The sequence below is a fragment of the Arctopsyche grandis genome, chromosome 7 (assembly GCF_051622035.1).
Source record: "Arctopsyche grandis isolate Sample6627 chromosome 7, ASM5162203v2, whole genome shotgun sequence".
Taxonomy (NCBI): Eukaryota; Metazoa; Arthropoda; class Insecta; order Trichoptera; family Hydropsychidae; genus Arctopsyche; species Arctopsyche grandis.
This window is the reverse complement of record NC_135361.1, coordinates 20,340,011-20,360,730: the sequence shown is the minus strand read 5'-3', so window position 1 is coordinate 20,360,730 and position 20,720 is coordinate 20,340,011. Positions and strand designations below refer to the sequence as shown.

Here is a 20,720-nt window from a genome sequence, read left to right as displayed (position 1 = left end):
ACACACAGATTACCTAAACACAATCTGCTTTAGGTCATCAACTTTAGACAGTCTTTAATTAATATTATGTATTAGATGTATTATGAGCATTTATAAGAATCGTAAATAGGGTTTTGAGCTCTTTTTCCTATTACGCTGTACATATTAACATTATAATAATATAATACTATGATTACTAACAAAATTAATTAAATATTGTAAAATAGAAAATGATCAGTAGATCAGTAGCTATTAAAATAGATATAAGATGTATTGTGAACATAATTTAGTAATAATAAAAAGCATTTAAAAATCAAAATCAAATTAACATTACGGAACAAATAATGTCTGTACTAGCATTACGGGTTGAACATACACATATTTTAAAATAAATTTACTGCTTAAAATATTAATATCATTATATTGAAGTTAAGTTTGACGATGCTTTTTTCGAATTTATATCAAAATAAGACTATTTTATGTTTCATAGGCGGCCATTATGAAAATTAACCATAGTTAAAGACTCACACAAAGTTTAACTTAGCTTCATATGAAACTTTATTATGCTCTTCAAGATAGCTTTAAATCTTTCTACACGATTAGTTATTTTTAAAGAAAAATATATAATATATCCATTGCATACTTCATTAGAATAATGTTTTCTTTCCAATGAGACTCTGTTGAGTGGTTAATTTCATCATTGTAATAAGAGGGATACCTCTTTGTGTGCTGTCATACGATAACACTTAACGTTGTCATGTAACGACCCTCAAACTTTAATAAAAATAAAGACTGTGTTAGATTTTTATTTAATATATTTATAAATAATAATTCATATGTAGTTGTTCATAGAACTTTTAACAAAAAATCATACATATGTACATATTTATGTATTTGTATAGTATTTATATAGTACATACATATATGTATTTGATAAATTTTTTTAAAGCCAATCATTTAAGATGTGTATTTATAATACATAGAATAAAAATATTACTATGAATATGATATTTTTGAAAAATATTAAATATACATCGTGAATACTAATCATAAAATATTTTGAAATTGGGATTTAATTTATTTTCGGTTGGACGAACAGTGTTCAGTACATAATTTTTCAGAATTTGCAGATCAATTTATGAAAAATATCAAATGCATAAACACCTAAAAAATAACTGTGTTGATATACACTTATACAATATAATTTGTATTATTTTAAATTACTTTCTTCATAAATAATAATATTTCTTCAATATTAAGTGATTTTGTTATTCAAATTTAATTATAAATTTTAGTAATTCGTTTGATTTAGCATTGAATATTTTACAGAATCAACACATTCCTATCTACATATAATCTTATCGAAAATCCAGTGGTACCGTCAGACAAGTGAGCTTAAAACCATCATTTTTAAGATGAAAAGTTTTGAACAATAGTTGGTCCGCAGTAGGATGACACTGTAGACAATAGAACAATGTGAGTACAATATACTATTGGTCGAGATAGGGTGAAAGGAACAGCATGTGTGTTTTATCCTATTTAAGGTCTGTTCATACCTATCCAGCACGACCCGTATCCTGCAGGTGTCCTGCAAGTGCGCATAGTATTCTTTGGTACATTATATGGACGTATTCATACTCCATTCGCGCATGCGCATTTACGCATTCATGCGCGTCCATATAGAATGTACTAAAGAATACTGTCCGTACTTGCAGCATACTTGCAGGATTCGGGTCGTGCCGGATAGGTATGAACAGACCTTTAAGTGTCATCCTACAGCGTACCAACTATAGCCAAACATTAACATAATTTTTATTATCAGTTAGTCCCCCTGGATAGTCTGTAATATTATAAGTTGATATTTTATTTTGGCACAAAAATATTTTTGAGTACAATAGATACAAGGCATAATAGTCATTTTTTTAATACATTAATTATTGTGTGGCGAGAATGTTCCTCAAACCATACATATATCAACAAAATATACCTTTCTTTAACAATAAAAATTTTTATTTGTACATACATACATTAATAAGTATATTTAATGGGGTTTGGTGCAAACGATCGACAAGCGCCAGACAGACTGAACCACAGATTAACTGGATGGCTGCTTTAAACGCAATTCTCGACTTCACGAATGATAGATTGCACATCAGATGACGAGTAACCTTTCGATGTGCACAGATGCAATTATTAAAATGGTAATTATTAAAATTGAGTTGGATCTTTCTGGCGAGTTTAATAAGGCAAAATTCGGAACTTAAGTATCAGAAGCACAGAACGTATACAGGGTAGGTATGTCGGGACTTCGGGTAGATTTCGCTTAGTGTAAGTGCGAGCAGTGCGCACGCATAAGGTAAACGTGTCGTTAATCTGTGGTTCAGTCTGTCTGGCGCTTGTCGATCGTTTGCACCGCATCGCATTTAATGACATATAAGTTATTTTTCAGAACTGAAATTGTTCAAATAAAGAAATTTAATCAAAAGTTTTCGAAGAAATGATAAACGAAATAAACATATATTACTCTGAAATACAATTTCATATAAAATATTACATGCATAAACAAGAAATATTTTGTTTTCTAAGGATTTCTTTTACTATATACATACATAGTCCTTAATAATTATTATCTATATGGGAAGTGTACGTTTGTGTTAGTTTCAACAGTGCTATTTGATTAAGATGGAAATAAATGAAATACTTTTTAAAGTTGTGCAACAATTCTATGAAAAAAATTGGGAAACGGCGTGCTAGAGTATAGTTGGTCTCGGCCTGTGAAGCAATCTGTAGAGACAGATGACAGCGAAAGTACAAGCAGCAGCAACCAGAGCGGCCTCTGGCCCCACTAAAGTGCTCTCAGCGCCAATCACTTGACCCTGCGATAACATAAAATTTGGACAATTTATTTAATTTAGGACTGTATTTTGAGTTCGTTTGATTCTTACCCATCCACCATGTCTGGCAACCCATGGTGTGGCGCAATCGGTAATATGTCTAGCAGCCCAATGCGTCAACCGGCAAAAGTGAGCACGGGCACCACCTCGTAATGCTAACACCGACAAATCACTTAAGAAATAAAACAGAGCCAGTACGCGCTCCCTACTAGCTCCACCTTCCTACAAACAAACAAAGGGAAACATATTATGTAAATTTAGATTAAAATGATTCAATTCAAACAATGAAATGCACTGATGTGTGCATGATTGAGCTATTTATTCCTTGCCACCAATGGCGTATGCTCTTTAATAATGTTATTTGTTGTATGGTTGATGGAAACAATATTGAAACATAGATTGATGGAAAAAGTGAAAAGTGATCGAACTCTTAGTAATAATATATATACATAAATATATATCCAGCAGTATGGCTCGGTGGTTGCTGTTAATAATCGGTAGTTGCTATTAATAATAATAATAATATTAAGAGGGCTGTACATCCGAAACCTTAATTTTGTTACCGTTCCTTTCTTCGATATATATATTGAGTGTATGCATATATTGAGTGAATGCGACACAATATATCAATATATATATTGAGTGAATGCGACAGTTGCGCTTCGACCAGATAAAACGTATTTTAAATTGACAAAATCGAGGTTTCGTATTCTCCTATTTTCTCCTCCAAAACTGGACCAATTTTTAAAAAAATTTCATCATCGGTATGAGAAAGATACTTTCTGTGCATCTATCGGCGTATTTTTTTTAAAATCGACCGTTAAATAAGCACGCTGGACTCGTTTCGTGGGTGTAAAAAAGAGGCGATTTTATAGATGTTTGGCGGCTCCTAGCTCCTATAAAAAATAATTAATCAAAAAAATAAAACGATAGATGCACCCCAATGGTGGATATCCATAGCATATTAAAAAATAATTTCTCTAGTGCCATAATTGAGGAAGGTAGAAGTATAGTACGTTTGTATGGACAAGGCGCTGCTGTCCAGCCCTCTTAAGCACCGAAAAGTCTTTAATGCTGCTGGTCAGAATTGGGTATTTGTGACTCCAAGTCCATCGTTTCCTATCAGAGTTTGCCAATTTTTCTAATTTCATTGTTGAAACGGTTCCTATCAAATTGGCAAAAACCATCCTACCCGCTATGTCACAAATATCTGAATTTGATTTATGTACAATATGTAAAAATGTATGTACAAGTCTAAATCCATAGATGTCTCTATGGTACAATTAATTAATTGCTAATTTCGTGTTCTTCAGCCTCTTGAAATACAGCGATATGTAATAAAAAATGCTGCAATGTTTGTAATTAATTGTCTAGGAAGGCGCATTGAGGTTTACCTGGTATATATTTATTTAAAATAAAATACAATAAATAAATAAATTATGAATCTTTCCCAAGTGTCGTAACCTTCACCCTAGTTAATTTTATGTTAGGTAAGGACATTTTTTTTATTAACAGAATTTATTTGTCTTTTATATACATAGTGATCGAGCTCTTAGTAATAATATATGTATATTAATGATATTATTATTATTATTAACATTATTAATGTTATTATTATTATTAACAGCAACTACCGATTATTAACAGCAACCACCGAGCCATACTGCTGGCTATATATTTATATATATATTTCTATACAGAGACATTAGTCTTTTGTTTTCAGCCAAGGTTATATTTCTGCTTTCGAAGATGTTCAAAAAATGTTTTTCGAATATTTTATGTGTTTTAGTCACACCGAATTAATAAAAAGAAGAGTTGAAATCATAATAGTAGCATTTTGTACTATTTTACCAGTGACGTCTTTCCAACAAGATGCATTCTAGTTGGAAAGACTGGTTTTTCTTACTTGGAAAAGGGTCTGTAGAATGTGCTGAAAGGCTGGGTAGTCGAGTGCAGCTATCTGGACAGAAGCAGCTCTCACTCTGAGGGCAGCTCTTTGTGGAGAGCTTGCGAATTGACGAGCTGCCCTAGAAAGAGCCCGTGCTTCCACCCACGCACGCCACCATCCTCCAGTTTCACGTATCACTGTTTTGCCACTTTACAAGAAAAAGAAACATGAAACTAAATTTTGAGCTGAATGGGTTTTTCAAATGGTTTTTTCATACCTTAATGGCATGAGAGCGCATGGTGGTGGTCGTATGCGATCGTCTCGAAGGCCTCTTAGCAGATGGACTCTGTATAGTCGTAAGCCATCTGCAGCTCCAGGAGTAGCTTCAGCTCCCAAAGCCGCTATTGCAGGAGCCCAGTGACCTCCGCATCCTCTCTCTTCGTCTACAGATAGCTGCCTCCTCAGAGGGGCTCGCTCTGACGAGCCCCTCTCCTCCAACGATAATACACTGCATACTGAAATACAATTTAATTTTCCAATCAATCTTTTAGTTGAGTAATTATAAAACATTTTACAAAATATTACAAAACTCAACAGTATATATGGATGAGTATTAGAATTAGTCTAAATATTAGTACATTGTCTTTTGTTTATAAGTTAGATCATAAGTTATTGCCTAAGTTCTTTGATGATTATATAATAATGAATAGGGACAAACTAGTTTTAAGTAGAGTAAGAAAAAATAAGACAGCTGGGGGTGTTTTTCACAGGGGTGTGCTCATGTATAATGCCCTCCCTGAGTGCATCAGGTCTGCTAAGACCATGGATGAATTCTTGCGAGGTGCGAAGAGACACCTCTGTGAGGGACAGTACAAATAAGTAGAGGTAGGACTGGAAGCGCGCCGTATATTGTTCCATTATTGTAAATGCTTTGTAAAAAAGGTTCGGCAAACCTTTAACAATGCATTTACAACATGTGAACAATGAACAGCGCGCTCTGGGTCCGCTCTTTACATATAAGTTAATTATAAATTTTAGAGTTAAGTAATTAAGATGTATTTTTTAAATTAGCTTGATAACTAAGATAATATATAAATAAAATAAAATCAATAAATATAATATATAAAATAATTATTGATTAGAATTCTGTAGAGGTCCAATCTACATACATTTAATTTATTTATTTTAGATATATGTATGTATGTATATACCGAAAAGATCTAACAGGTAAATTCTAATGCGCCTTCCTGTCCAATTACAAACATCGATATATGTACAATTTTTATAATAATTTTAAGAGAGCATCATAAAGACATCCATGGATAAATTTTTGATAAACTTACATTTTTGAAGCATTTTTTTTTTAACATAAATCGTCAAATTTCGAGATGCTTAGAAACTCGAAATTTGCGAGACACTTATGTACAAATTTGCAGCATTTTTATACGAATCAGTGAAATTCGAATTGATGAAAACTCGAAGATTGCGAGAAATGGGTAAAGGTAGCCAATTTGTTGGTAATGTTTCAATGAAAATCAGATAAATTAGCAAACTCTGATAGGAAACGATCGATCTGGAGTCACAAATCAAGGTATGGCCAGCAGCAACTAGTGAGACTCGAACCCGTGCCCACTATGTTCGAAAGCATATACATATGCTTACCACTAGTCCAACCTTCTGGTAAATACATACATACATACATATAGGTTTTTGAGCCCTTTTTCCTATTATGCTGTACATTAACATTAGAATAATATAATACTATGATTACTAACCAAATTAAATTAAAATGTAAAATAGAAAATGATCAGTAGATCAGTAGCTATTAAAATATATATAAGATTTATTGTGAACATAATTTCGTAATAATAAAAAGCATTTGAAAATCAAAAAAAAAACATGCATAAATATGATTATACAATTAACAACTAAACTTTTTCATAAACAATTATTTTAAATAAATCATTAGATGGATTTTGAGTTATAGTCATCTTACTTGTGTACATATATTATATGTATATATATATGTACATACTATACTAAAATATCACCATTAGAACATTTTCTCATATATCCACATAAATTTGGTAGGTACATATATATATAATATATAAAATAATACAAATATTTCAATTTTCATTAACTTTTCAAATATTTCTTATACAAATATGTATGTATATATCATATGTAAATAATAAAAAAAGTTTTTTAATATCGCATGTTTATTTTCTAAAGGGAATTAATTTTTGACAATAAATGTTGAAATTGTACAATTATACAATGTACATGCATACATATGTACATACATAGGCTAACATTCATCTGTATGCAAACGCATGAGTAAATAAATAGGTCAAGTATTTAACCCAAATTTGAGCGTCTGTGATATCTTTGCAAAAATCAATAATCTTGCGTGCGAACAAGCGGATAGACACGTGTTGAATGAAACTAATAATTGTTTATTGTCACAACGATTCAAATTCGATGTACAGTTTTAGTTATTTTTATTTACCTATTTATTTTTTGTGTTAAATTTGAAAAATTAATATCGCACTCACCTCTGGAGGAGATATCTTGGGGCCGACGCTCGGCCTGGTGTCCCGGGGGCCACATGTGAGGCGGCTGCGCCCCCAAAGCAGCCTCGGCCCCCTCAGGGCCCCCGCGCAAGCGCTCCAACAACTACAATCACTCAAATGCGACCAACCAAACTAAACAGCCTTTTCGCCTTTTACCAGATACAATACTCGATATGCTTACCTGTGTATGGACGTAATTAATTTAAATTTCCGACTACCGAATTATCTGATTTCTTATTTCACAGTTGTATCAAATTCTCTTACCCTATTTTATTAATTGTATCACCAATAATGATGATTACATTATTGGAAATTCTGTATTATATAATAACGAAAAATAGTGTCTAGTACGCGGGACAGGTGTGTTGATCGTGTCCTGGTCTAAGAAAACACCATTTGTGTTTGAAAGAGGATCGTATATTTTTGTTCAATTGTTACAATGGTTATTGTATGTACTGTTGCGTAGAGGTGGGTGGAGGATCCAAGTAAAAGGCCAAAGTCATGTCACAGCATTTATTGATGATTAAGGAGATACACGCACTGGCAGTGCTCCGTCCAGAATGTCTTGATAAGTACCGCCTTATAAGCGGCAGGTCTCTCAGGACATCTTCGACGTCTGATTAGTTTACCTATTGTTATGGTCACGTACTCAGATATGTATTCCCACGACATTCGGTACCACGGTACCACGGTATCGGTCACTTCTGAGAAGGGACCAATAACGGCCAACTCGGTGGCATTGTTTAGCCTACATGCACTTAGTAATCCTTGAAACCAATTATAACGGTCGCACAGTGTCAAGGATGCGCCTCCGTCTAATCCTATTGCACTTAGCTGGCGGCTCTTTTTAGTATACGTAACAGTACGAAGATGTTGAATTTTGGAGAAGTTAGCTGGTTGAACTCCAGAGGTTCACTCTGATGTTGGAGCTGGTGCGTCCCTTTATATACGTTCTGGCTTGAAGCGTGCCGTGTGCATGTGCTTTGTCTTCGTCTCCAGGACACGTGTTTTATCCGTGTGTTGACCTGTTTTCGAGGCACGTGTTTTCGGGACACGTGTGTTGATCTGTTTTCGGGGCACGTGTTTTATAGCTATGGGGTCAGCGCCAGGACGTCGTTCATTTAAATATGTGGTCGTGTGCCACGTGTAAACTTCTTTCAGGACACGTGTTACAATTTTCTGATGACATCACTGTTGGGTTTCGTTCTTTTTACGATCGAGCGATGAACTCTTTCTTCTGGAATGGTCAAAGGAGACGTTGCCCTTGAGTTGTGCATGTTTGTACAGGGGCGATGATGATTGGTGTAAAATGTTTGAGATCATTGGTTTTAATTCGTAATAGTACAAGTTGTGCTATATTCCTAAAAGTGTAAATTAGATTTCCACACATCTGCTTAGTATTCCCCAGATATGTTCTTTATTTTGAAGCCTAAAATTTCCGTCTCGCCAGGTTTTTGAAATACATATGTACATTTGTAAAAATACCGAGACTTTTTCTTTATTCGCCTAGTAAATTAATTATTTGCATACTTCATCTTTATCAAACTGCCAAGAATATATTTTTTGTACACAATTTCATAGATGCATCATATCTACGCTGACCATACGTCCTTCGTTTAAGAGGATAGTTTTTTAAATTCAATGTTCTGTCCTTTAGATTTATTTCTTTTCTAAAATTGCCCCCTTTGTCCTTTATTTTGTAATATTTAAAGATGCAATTCATTCATTTTATCAACTTGTATTGATTACACTGAACAATAAAAATAAATTACCGGAGCAGAGACCAATCAGTCTTTACTAAATTTGACCCACTGAACTCAAATACGAAAATGATTTTTTTTGTGAGATATGAGCGTTTAATTTTTTTTATAGTTTATTGGCTTTTACAGTATATAACTCAAAATCTAGTATTAATAAGCCAAATGTGAGTATTAAAATTAATAGATGGATGTTTTTCCTATTGATTACGAGTTTTCAATGCTTTAAAATACTTATATTTGGTTATCTAGTGAATTTTAAAAGTTAAAAACATACTCATTTTTTCCGTGATATAATGAACTTATTTCGCTAATTCTTTACTAGGATCACGTTTATTAGGATCGGCTTCCTATCGTAATACTTTTTTATCTAAACATACTAATTCGAGCGGTGATTGTCTTTTAAATTTCAATAATGTCTAATAAATATGATTGATTAAAATTCTAAATTTTGTATACTTATATTATATAATAAATTTTATAAACTTGTAAAACATTTTTTTAAGTTATAAACCGATCTAAAAAAAATATGGTCCTAAGTATTATAGGCACGAGAAGATAAAGATATAAATATAATATGTTTGTAGTACCTCGAAGCAGTGGTGTAGTGCTAAATAAAAAAGTAACAGGGTGATTTTTAATTTTTACGACCCCCCCCCCCCCCGGTTTTTCGTTACTTAAAAAATATGTATCCTAATATTGGTAGTACAAATATTTATAAAAAAAATCAAATGCTAATTAACTTGAAAAGTCAATCAAAATGATCTGAGTAAGGCTTATTGTTTTTTGCAATATAATAAACAGTTCTGAAAATTTTGTTTGATGATGTAAAATGATTTGTTATATGATGTAAGGAGACGCTGAAGGTCAATAAACCAAAGTAAAACAATTATAATTATTATATTCCGTTAAGAGGGCTGTACATCCGAAACCTTAATTTTGTTACCGTTCCTTTCTTCGATATATATATTGAGTGTATGTATATATTGAGTGAAAGCGACAATATATATCAATATATATATTAAGTGAATGCGACAGTTGCGCTTCGACCAGATAAAACATATTTTAAATTGACAAAATCGAGGTTTCGTATTCTACTATTTTCTCCTCCAAAACTGGACCAATTTTAAAAAAAAAATCATCATCGGTATGAGAAAAATACTTTCTGTGCATCTATTGGCGTATTTTTTTAAAAATCGACCGTTAAATAAGCACGCTGGACTCGTTTCGTGGGTGTAAAAAAGAGGCGATTTTATAGATTTTTGGCGGCTCCTAGCTCCTTTAAAAAATAATTAATCAAAAAAATAAAACGATAGATGCACCCCAATAGTGGATATCCATAGCATATTAAAAAATAATTTCTCCAGTGCCATTATTGAGGAAGGGAGAAGTATAGTACGTTTGTATGGACAAGGTGCTGCTGTCCAGCCCTCTTAATATTCAATAGCAAATAATCTTTCATTCAAAATGAACTACAAATTCTCAACTAATCTAGATTAATGCATCCTAGTTTCTTTCTCTAAAATATGTTTGTATCTCAAAAATATTTCTAGATATTATGTTTCAGAATAAAATTACAATATAAAAATTTTATAAAAAAAATTCACCAATAATATAAGTACATATCATATTTTTAGAAATGTCGGCTTTTTGAACATTGCCTAAGGGCGCTATACATACATATAGCCTAAGGACGTCACTGATTAGGATTTGGTATAGTTCAAGCTACAAGATATACTCTAAGATCATGAAAAGCCGTTGGCCGTTTGAATTTCAAAGTCAAAAAATTACAACCCTGTGACATTATTTTGTGCCTTTGATGTTGCTTCTATTCATAACTAACTGATAGCAATATAATTATCTACCATTTAATACATAATTTTAATACTTTAAGATTTTAGTTATATGTATTTTCTGATTGTTAATACACTAAACTAAATATATTTTTTTATTTAATTGAGAAAGGGATAGTATTTTAAGGTTAGCACAGACTAATTGAACGTGACAATTACAAATCAAAATACATATAAAAAACATTGTCTTCATATTTGTCATTGATATACATATGTATTTACATATGTTCCTACAATATTATATTTATCAATACTCACCAACTAACGTGCATTAATTTGCACCTTTTCCTTTCAGCATAATAGAATATTTGGATATGGGTTTGGTGCAAACGATCAACAAGCCCCAGACAGACTGAACCACAGATTAACTGGATGGCTGCTTTAAACGCAATTCTCGACTTCATGAATGATAGATTGCACATCAGATGACGAGTAACCTTTCGATGTGCACAGATGCAATTATTAAAATGGTAATTATTAAAATTGAGTTGGATCTTTCTGGCGAGTTTATAAGGCAAAATTCTGAACTTAAGTATCAGAAGCACAGAACGTATACAGGGAAGGCATGTCGGGACTTCAGGTAGATTTCACTTAGTGTAAGTGCGAGCAGTGCGCACGCATAAGGTACACGTGTCGTTAATCTGTGGTTCAGTCTGTCTGGCGCTTGTCGATCGTTTGCACCGCATCGGAAATAAATGTGTGAAGGGGGGGGGGGGGTAAATAAAACAAAGTGTGATCTGGTAATATTTTTATAATATTGTCGGCAAAATGGATAAGACGCTGGAGCGGGCACTAGTGTCGCTGCGATTGGCAATGGCGACTATCTAGAAATATGTCATGTATCGCTCCATTTTACATCACCATCATTTGCAACTAAATTCATTTATACATATACGCATACATATACACACACACGTATATGTATGTATGTACGTGTATATGTATCCACGTTAACAATTAATAGGAAAATATACTAATATTAAATATCTTTTAAATTATACAATGCTAAATAGTCAACAGTATAGGACGTCTACTTTTTAAAAACAAATTCATTGAAACGCTATCACATCTTCTTTTGATTTTTTTTGTTTTTATTTATTCTTTAGATTGCAATGCGAGATAAATATATGATTCTTAGATTGCAATGTAAGATTAATAATAAGAAATTTTCGAGATTGAAAACGTTAGATAAGGGATCAGCTTATTCGTATAAAATGTATAATAGATTTAAGTGTGCCCCGGCACGAGGTAACATTTGTCGTTCGTGCTGCATGATGGAAACTTAAAAATTAATCTAATAAAATACATTTAATGTATATATATAAATTTCTTTTCATAATAACAATAATACAATTGTATAATATGGATTGCATGGCATTCTCATAAAAACTATGTTCTGCTTCAACGGCGCAAAAAAAGGCAACTCTACGTATCGACAAATTTTTGGAAGTACTCATTATCGCTAATGAAATTATTACTATATGTTATTTATTTACTCTCTTTAATTATTTATCTGACAAAATCTTACATAAATATTTTTTCTAAGAATACTCCATATAAAATATGTACCATTAAAAAAACACTGATATGTATTCTTAATATTTATGTAATTTAAAAAACTCTTTTTCAGTAAGTTCGCATCATTCGCACGAGTAGAAAAATTTTCATACGTACCAAATGACAAATGCTACCTTTCACGGTGCACTTAAGTTATCCAAGTACACAAAAATCTTAATGTAAACTGATAAAATTTGCATAAGAAGCGTGAAACAACACCATAAATACATACGGTGAAATTCCGAATTGCATATACAGCAAATTACAAAGACAATATACAAGTATAACAATTGTGTAAGTAATAATATAGAAGAGAATATTTTATGATAGTAAGTAGTTATTAAGTATTACTAAAGAATCGATAACCGAAAATTAATAACAAGTGTAGTAAGTACACATTCAGAGCTTATAACTTTTATGACGACACCGATCGGACTCGTTTCTGCACTCGAAATTGACAATTCAGCGAAACGAGGACTAAGATTACATTCATTGTATGAATAAAGCGTGTGGACAGTCGAAAACTCTTCAAAGTATCTAAATAATCTAATATTATGAATTATTCAATACATATTTTTTTCATCTTCAAACATGACAATTGACATTATTAAATTCAACTGTTGTTTAAAATATACATCAATAACTTTTGCAGACTGTTTAAAATTATAAAATTTCGTTATAGTATTCCGAAGTACGCCATAAAAGTCATAAACCCTACATGTATATGCATGAGTATTTGAGTATGAAGCAGTATGCTTGTGCTATTTGAATTGTGCCTCGTTTTCGATTTTTTTACTTTGTTACACATATATATATATAAGATACGCATTCCAACTAACTATTCACAACTTGTATAAAAAATGTTCAAAAATAGACGAATCAAAAGACACAATATATATATATATTAAATATATATACTGCTTATAATGAATGACCACTGTGTGATCAAAATTGAAAACACGTATCCATTTATGCCTTGTTTTGTAGACTAACAAACACATATTATATAATAAAACTTTCTTTTTGTGTATAAAATATAATATACATATACATATATATAGTATAAGCATTCTAAAGACTTCAGTGTATAACGAAAAGATGTAAGCAAGCGGATATACATATGTATGTATGTATATTCAGTGACTGTTTGGATTTTTTTTCTTAATATTTCATATTTGTGAATGCAATTCACTAATCCATATGTTTACGTAATATTATAAAGATCGAAAACATGCAAAGTCTTACTCTCGAATTAATACATACAATCGTTTGTTTCCGATCAGATTTCAGATGTCAGATCAACCCTCAGATGCTACGTATGCAATACCGATGTTGACGTGATAAAAACTTGAGCTATATAAAACATACTAAATAGATTATATATACTGATTCAATGTCTATAATACATATTTGAAAATTGAAACATTTTTTTGAACAATTACATATATAAAAGTTTTCATTTCATTAAATGACTCTCTATCTATTTTTCATTAGTGATACTGATAAGGAATAGGTAGCTTAATTCAATACTAATTTAGTATTGAATCAAATCGTCTGCATATTGGCTAAGAGTATTTCTAACAATGTACATACATATATGTATATGTATTCAAACTGTAATGCTATTTATTTACAGTGGCGGCTCGTGAGAATTCCCTGATGAATCTGGCTTTAGTAGCTCGTTGATCATACCGATGGTCAAATGCAAACAAAATAGCATATATATATGTACCAAACTATTAGGGCTGCAGCTCCGCAGATCATATAGACGAGCCGCCACTGTTTATTTATCATATTTGTATGTATGAAGTTGAGATTTGAGATGAAATCGGTCTGTTTATATATTGATATATATACATACAAATTTCACTTTAAATATGCTTGAAAAAACGTGAAACTTCTACTTTTGTGGAACATTTAGAAAGTTCATATTAATATCAACAGAATTAAATATCCATGGTAACAAAAAATATATAAATGTATTCACGGGTTTGGTGCAAACAATCGACAAGCGCCAGACAGACTGAACCACAGATTAACTGGATGGCTGTTTTAAACGCAATTCTCGACTCCACGAATGATAGATTGCACGTCAGATGACGAGTAACCTTTCGATGTGCACAGATGCAATTATTAAAATGGTAATTATTAAAATTGAGTTGGATTTTCTGGCGAGTTTAATAAGGCAAAATTCGGAACTAAAGTATCAGAAGCACCGAACGTATACAGGGTAGGTATGTATGTCGGGACTTCGAGTAGATTTCGCTTAGTGTACGTGCGAGCAGTGCGCACGCATAAGGTACACGTGTCGTTAATCTGTGGTTCAGTCTGTCTGGCGCTTGTCGATCGTTTGCACCGCATCGATATTTTGTATTTAAAAAGTACCAAAATCTATTGTAGCCGCACAAACAATCGAAGGGTCAATCCAACATCACTCCTGACCTGATCAGGCAAGAATCAGAAGACTAGTAATTTTGAGACGAGACACACTAGCCTCTATATTATGAAACGAAAATTAACACACACAAACACAACATGTACACATGCCTAACACACAAGTTGACTAATGCAGTGCAGGACCGGCCAGACGAGACGTCCCTACGTCCTACGTCTCCAGCATCCCTTCACAAAGAGACTGCAACATTGGCGAGGAACGAACGGGACGAACGGTCGAACTGATAGTTATAACGGGAAACCGGCCCGATACAAACATACACGTGTAAAACGTAAAGTTTAAAGCTTTGTCCTCAATCTAGTAAGCTGGCGTGCAATTTTATGCACATCGTAACATATACACGTAATAAATATACCGAAATAACTTTACAATATACATCTCATTGTTTAATAATAAATAAATTAACAGAGCTATAACGAAACATATGTATGTATGTATTTGACTAAGATGCATTTGATGCAATACCCATAATATAATAATGATAATATTCATAAACGAGGGCACCGTAACATATACATATATATATTTATTACATATCGACATGGTACATAATTAGTCTCGGTACTTTAAATCTCTCTGGTAAAATACACTGGCCTACTTCGACTAGTGCATACTCCGCGGCGGGAGACTGTCACACTTAAGCGTAAATGAACTTCACCAACTTCTGATCAAATCATTAACCCAGATATGCCTATCGATATATTATATATGTATTTAAAAGAAAAATCAATTTATATTTGGATAAAATGACAAGTCAATATATTTGTTTAATACTCCAATTGAAAAATTGTATTGCTATGGAATCAAAATCATGATCGAAATATTTCATTTCACGACTGAATTTGAAGGGAAATAATATATTGTTTTATCCAATTTATAACTATTGAATTAGTTGCGTTTTGAAAATGAAGTTGAAAATCTTTTAGGCGTATCTGGGTCGACTAAAAAAATAAATTGGCGCAAACTGGCGGTGATTGCGTGAATACTAATTTAAACTCTAGTTAATTGACATGGAAAATCAAAGCTACCGTCATTGAAAATCGAAACGAATCCCTTAACTTTCTCGCAATGGGAAGTCCACGGAGAGTGCACAAACATGCGACGCGCTTTAAGGAAAAGTTAAAATTTTCATTCAACAACAAACGCTAAAAATAAAACCTTAGCTATTCATCATGAATGATAACAAAAAAAATGTAAGCAAATCTAAAAAATATGTATATATTTTGTTGTATATATATATATATATATATATATATATTGTATATATATATATATATATATATATATATATATATATATATATATATATATATATATATATATATAATATGTGAGATTTTATAAATATCATAATAATTTATCATAATCATTCTTAAAAATTACAAAATAATGTATGCATATATATGTATATAATATATAATGTACGCAACAATGTAAGCTAACCCAAATATGTATTATATATATATATGGAAGTCATCAAATACTTCATGCATTTATTTTTTTAATATTATTATTCATTTTTTAAATACAAGAATTATCATAAAGTAATATTTTATTTTTGAGTATTAATAATAATATTATTTTCCTTATTGTTTCTGCGAATAACAACGTGAAGGTGCACGCACGCCCCTGGATATGAAGATGTATTTTATATATGTATATATATATATATATATATATATATATATATATATATATATATATATATATATATTTATACATATATATGTATGTGTGTGTGAGTGTATTATTATATATTTATCGTTCGTATTATTTGTGATCGTTTTAACTGGTGCAAAGAAAATTGTCGTCGTTGTCAAAACACTTTTTGTTTTTATATAATGTCATTTTTCAATTTTAACAATCCAATACATATAAATACACGACGACAAAACTTCTATGTATTATCGTTGATATAATAAAGGAAAACAAATACATACTATGCAACGATTGTAAAATTTATGTTACGATGAAATTTGGCGTTTTGCCTATGCGACAATTTGTGCAAGCCTGCATCTCGTAATGTAATCCACTCCCCAAATCTAACAATCACACAAGTCTCACCTAAGAACATAGGAATTTTTTTTCAATGTCTCAATATGGGACACGGCATGGCAGCACTGCAGACATATCTATGTTGCAGTTTAATGGTTAGCTCTTTTGACAAGTTTTTATTTAAAAATGGAAATCGATTCACTGTATTTAAGCTAGAAATGTTATAATACTGCTGTATAATACCTATGTATAATATATCAATTTTTATAAGATTTGGAGGAAAGCGAAATACAAATAAAGTGCACGCATACATAGTAATACAAATTTTACAATCGCTCACTTTCCATACATATGAGATCTAAAATGTTATTTTTTTTTATTAAACTGAAGCTCGCACGATAAAAATATACCCTATACAATATACAAAAGAAGAAGAAATAAAAAATTCTATGTAAAAAGAAAAATTGTAATATAATTAATCTATTTTTTTTTTTGAGCACCGTAATAATCATTATTTAAAAACTTAATAGTTTTGTACGAAACATAGCCAGGCGTAAGGCGATAAAGGCATTGATCATCGTAAAAATTAACTTTATATATTATATATATATGTGAACGCACAGGGACGAATCCGGCTATTTTTATGCCATCGTTTTTTTTTTTGATTTTCTACAAATTTCTTTTGGGCTAATAATCATAATTCAACTAAAATAATGTAAAAATTAATACAATGATTTTTTAGTTTAATTGATTTTTGGACCCTCTGAGGACACAGTCCTGTGCCTGGTCAGCAATCCGCCCCCGTGCGTCTCACTACCGAACAAATAAACAAAAACATGACACTTTATAAGAAGTGACCCGACTATGTATAATATCAAACGGAATAACACTGAAATCTAATAATCTGCGATAGTAAAACGAAACTGTTCTAAAAAACATCTACGTCAGCGTTAACCCCTGCCTCTACTTTTATATATATATATAATATTTTAATAATACAAATTTCGTGTTTTACAATATATCTAATCGCTTGTAGAATTTATACTTCGTGTTACTTAAGAACTATTTACAAAAACACAAAACCAAAAGTAATACAATATATATATTATAAATATAATATATATAAAGTGTGCGAATCGTTACATGCTTGCAAGCAACAGTCGGTTTTATATTATTTTATTTTTCATTGAAGCCTACGTTTTACAGAGGCGGACTCGTGCGTCTCGCCTCTCATTTTTACATTGATTCAATCGATAAATCGAACCAGTCTCAAAACCATAAAACGAATAACATTCATAATTTGTGCTCCGAATTCATACATCTATAATATTTAATATATATATATATATTCACACACTCGCGTATAAAATACTACATAGTGTATATACTATATAAAACATGAATTATCGACGGGCATAGTTTTACAGTCAAAGGTTAAAAGCGAGAAACAAACCAGATTTTTATTACTTAATAGTACGTACGTTAAAATTTTTCATCGAAAAACCTATCATCGACAGTCTCGTTCAATATAGATAATACAGAATGAGGTGGAAACAATTAAATAATTTGCATCTGAAAATGAACATTTTAATTCAGAAGTAAACATTCACCAGCAAAATAAAATCAATATCTATACTAAACCGCATATTTAGTATAGGAATATGCCTACAAAGTCAGTTTTTGAACATTTTACATCATTTTCTTTTACCTATATATCTGAAATTCTTTGAATTTCCATTCGGATACTATATGTATGTACATCAGCGTTTCTCAACCTGGGTCCACGTGGCCCCTTGGGAGGCCCAGACACTCTCAAGGGAGGTACAAACCAATATTCTACTTTTGTAGAGGCATAACGAGCTCTAGAGGAGTCGGAATAAAATTATAAATTTTTTATATTTAAATAATATCGACAGAAAAGCTTAAATGTTTTATTTGTCATCAAACTGAATATACATACGTTTGTATTTCGGAAAATATTCTAGCTTGTGATCATATACTAGATAGATGGGGGCTGCTTCAATGGTTGGCAAATATCGAGAATTTATCGCATATCTGAAGAAAAATGTGCCAAATATTTTTTTTAATACGGTTGGGAAGGCGTTCACATGAATATGGATTTAGTCGAGTTATGCATCTCCTCACAAAAGCTCTTAACCATCTTGATGTTGTGAAAAAAGATCTCCATATGTCACTAACAACATTTGATCCAGACTCGTTAACTCGCTAATTTACATCAGGCACAAAGATCACACTAAATAGTTATTTTTCAATTTATTATGTTTAAAAATAAATATTACGTGTGTATGTTCAAATTTGTATATATATATAATATTTTTAATATGTACTTCTATTTTCGAGACAAAATGGGGGGGGGGGGAGGCACAAAAAAATATTACACGCAAAAGGGGGCCACGGTCCAAAAAAGGTTGAGTTCCGCTGCTATACATCAACTCCTGGATAGTCTGAGGTCGATGAACAAACACTTTTTTCTTGAAATACCCCCAACCAGAGAGATGTAATAAGAATAGAGGGGCCCTTACCAATAAATAATTGTTGTCAATTTTACGCGGTACGTCTCTATAACTACACTACATCGCACGGAATACAATCGGATCAATTTACTTATAAAAATGTATCCCATGTTGTTAATTGTGTATTTTTGAATGTATTGTGCAATTTTACCGATACTTGCCCATCTTGCGAGTAATATAAACAAACAGAGAAGTTTTTATCGGACATACGTCGAGCACCAAGCGTCAAATACGACTGATGCTAAAATTATTTTGATCTGTCCGTGGACAGAATGTCACTTGACAACATTAATATTACATTTCTCTGCCCCCATCAGATAAATCAGACAACATCTCCAAAATGAGATTTACATACATACATACATACATACAACGGTAATGGTAATGAAATTTTGCGCATTCTGTACCCATCCAGTTGTGCCTCATCTTTTGGAATTAAACCATTCCAGAATTTGGAATCATTCTTAAGAAAATGATGGATCATGTGTGACATTATGTTCAAAGAGTGACATTGTAACATAATGCTAGTTCGGTTTTATTTGAAATGGTGAATATATACTTTTCAATTCAAGTGTTCATTTCGGTCGTCTAATTGCTTCTGTCCCATACTATACCTACTTTTATCTGGTTCGATTTTCCGATGTAAACTGCGAAGAGAGATTAAGAAGATATATATATGTATATATGTAGTTAGATACATGTAAAGATGGAGAGCGCGCGGGATGTCCCAGGAGCGGGACAGGACGCCTTCCAACAAATCTCGAACACATTGCCTTACAAATTAGATTAATCTTAACTTCATAAAACGTCTCTAGTAACAAACTAGTTATGTCTCAATATATGACCTAAGTTTTTTTTTATATATATAATAATTATATATTTATCAATGAAAACAAGAAACGCCTCGGGCGCTGTATACACATTCGATATATACATGTATACGTACACACACACGCACACGCACACACACGTATACGTATACATGTACACACCAAAATTATTTACAAATCCGCTGCGACTAATAAATCTAAACAATTGTATTAGTCGACCCACATTTGTGAATTTATATATATAATATATATGTAAGTACATAATAAAAACAATTTTTTTCTAATAACAATGTACTAACTAATATTATATATATATATATATATATATATATATATATATATATATATATATATATATATATATATATATATATATATATATATATACATATATACATATAT

General features: G+C 31.6%; 1 protein-coding gene across 1 annotated transcript; it reads right to left on the bottom strand.

Annotated features, from left to right (window-relative positions):
* Positions 1-2,621: 2,621 nt before the first annotated feature.
* Positions 2,622-8,872, bottom strand: LOC143914101 (uncharacterized). The gene is made up of 10 exons (XM_077434192.1): positions 8,868-8,872; positions 8,623-8,698; positions 8,288-8,516; positions 8,131-8,239; positions 8,025-8,085; positions 7,320-7,440; positions 5,039-5,276; positions 4,780-4,969; positions 2,925-3,095; positions 2,622-2,855 (listed from the first exon to the last, which is right to left on the bottom strand). Exons 1-10 carry the CDS (start codon positions 8,870-8,872, stop codon positions 2,730-2,732), a joined length of 1,326 nt encoding a protein of 441 aa, XP_077290318.1. The 3' UTR covers positions 2,622-2,729.
* Between the last annotated feature and the right edge of the window lie 11,848 nt (positions 8,873-20,720).

Excerpts from the sequence above, each read along its gene's own strand:
- LOC143914101 (XM_077434192.1), bottom strand. Across the intron at positions 4,970-5,038 it reads TGCGCTCTCATGCCATTAAG|TGGCAAAACAGTGATACGTG; the intron begins GTATGAAAAAAC and ends TTTCTTGTAAAG. Across the intron at positions 3,096-4,779 it reads TTCTACAGACCCTTTTCCAA|GAAGGTGGAGCTAGTAGGGA; the intron begins GTAAGAAAAACC and ends GTTTGTTTGTAG.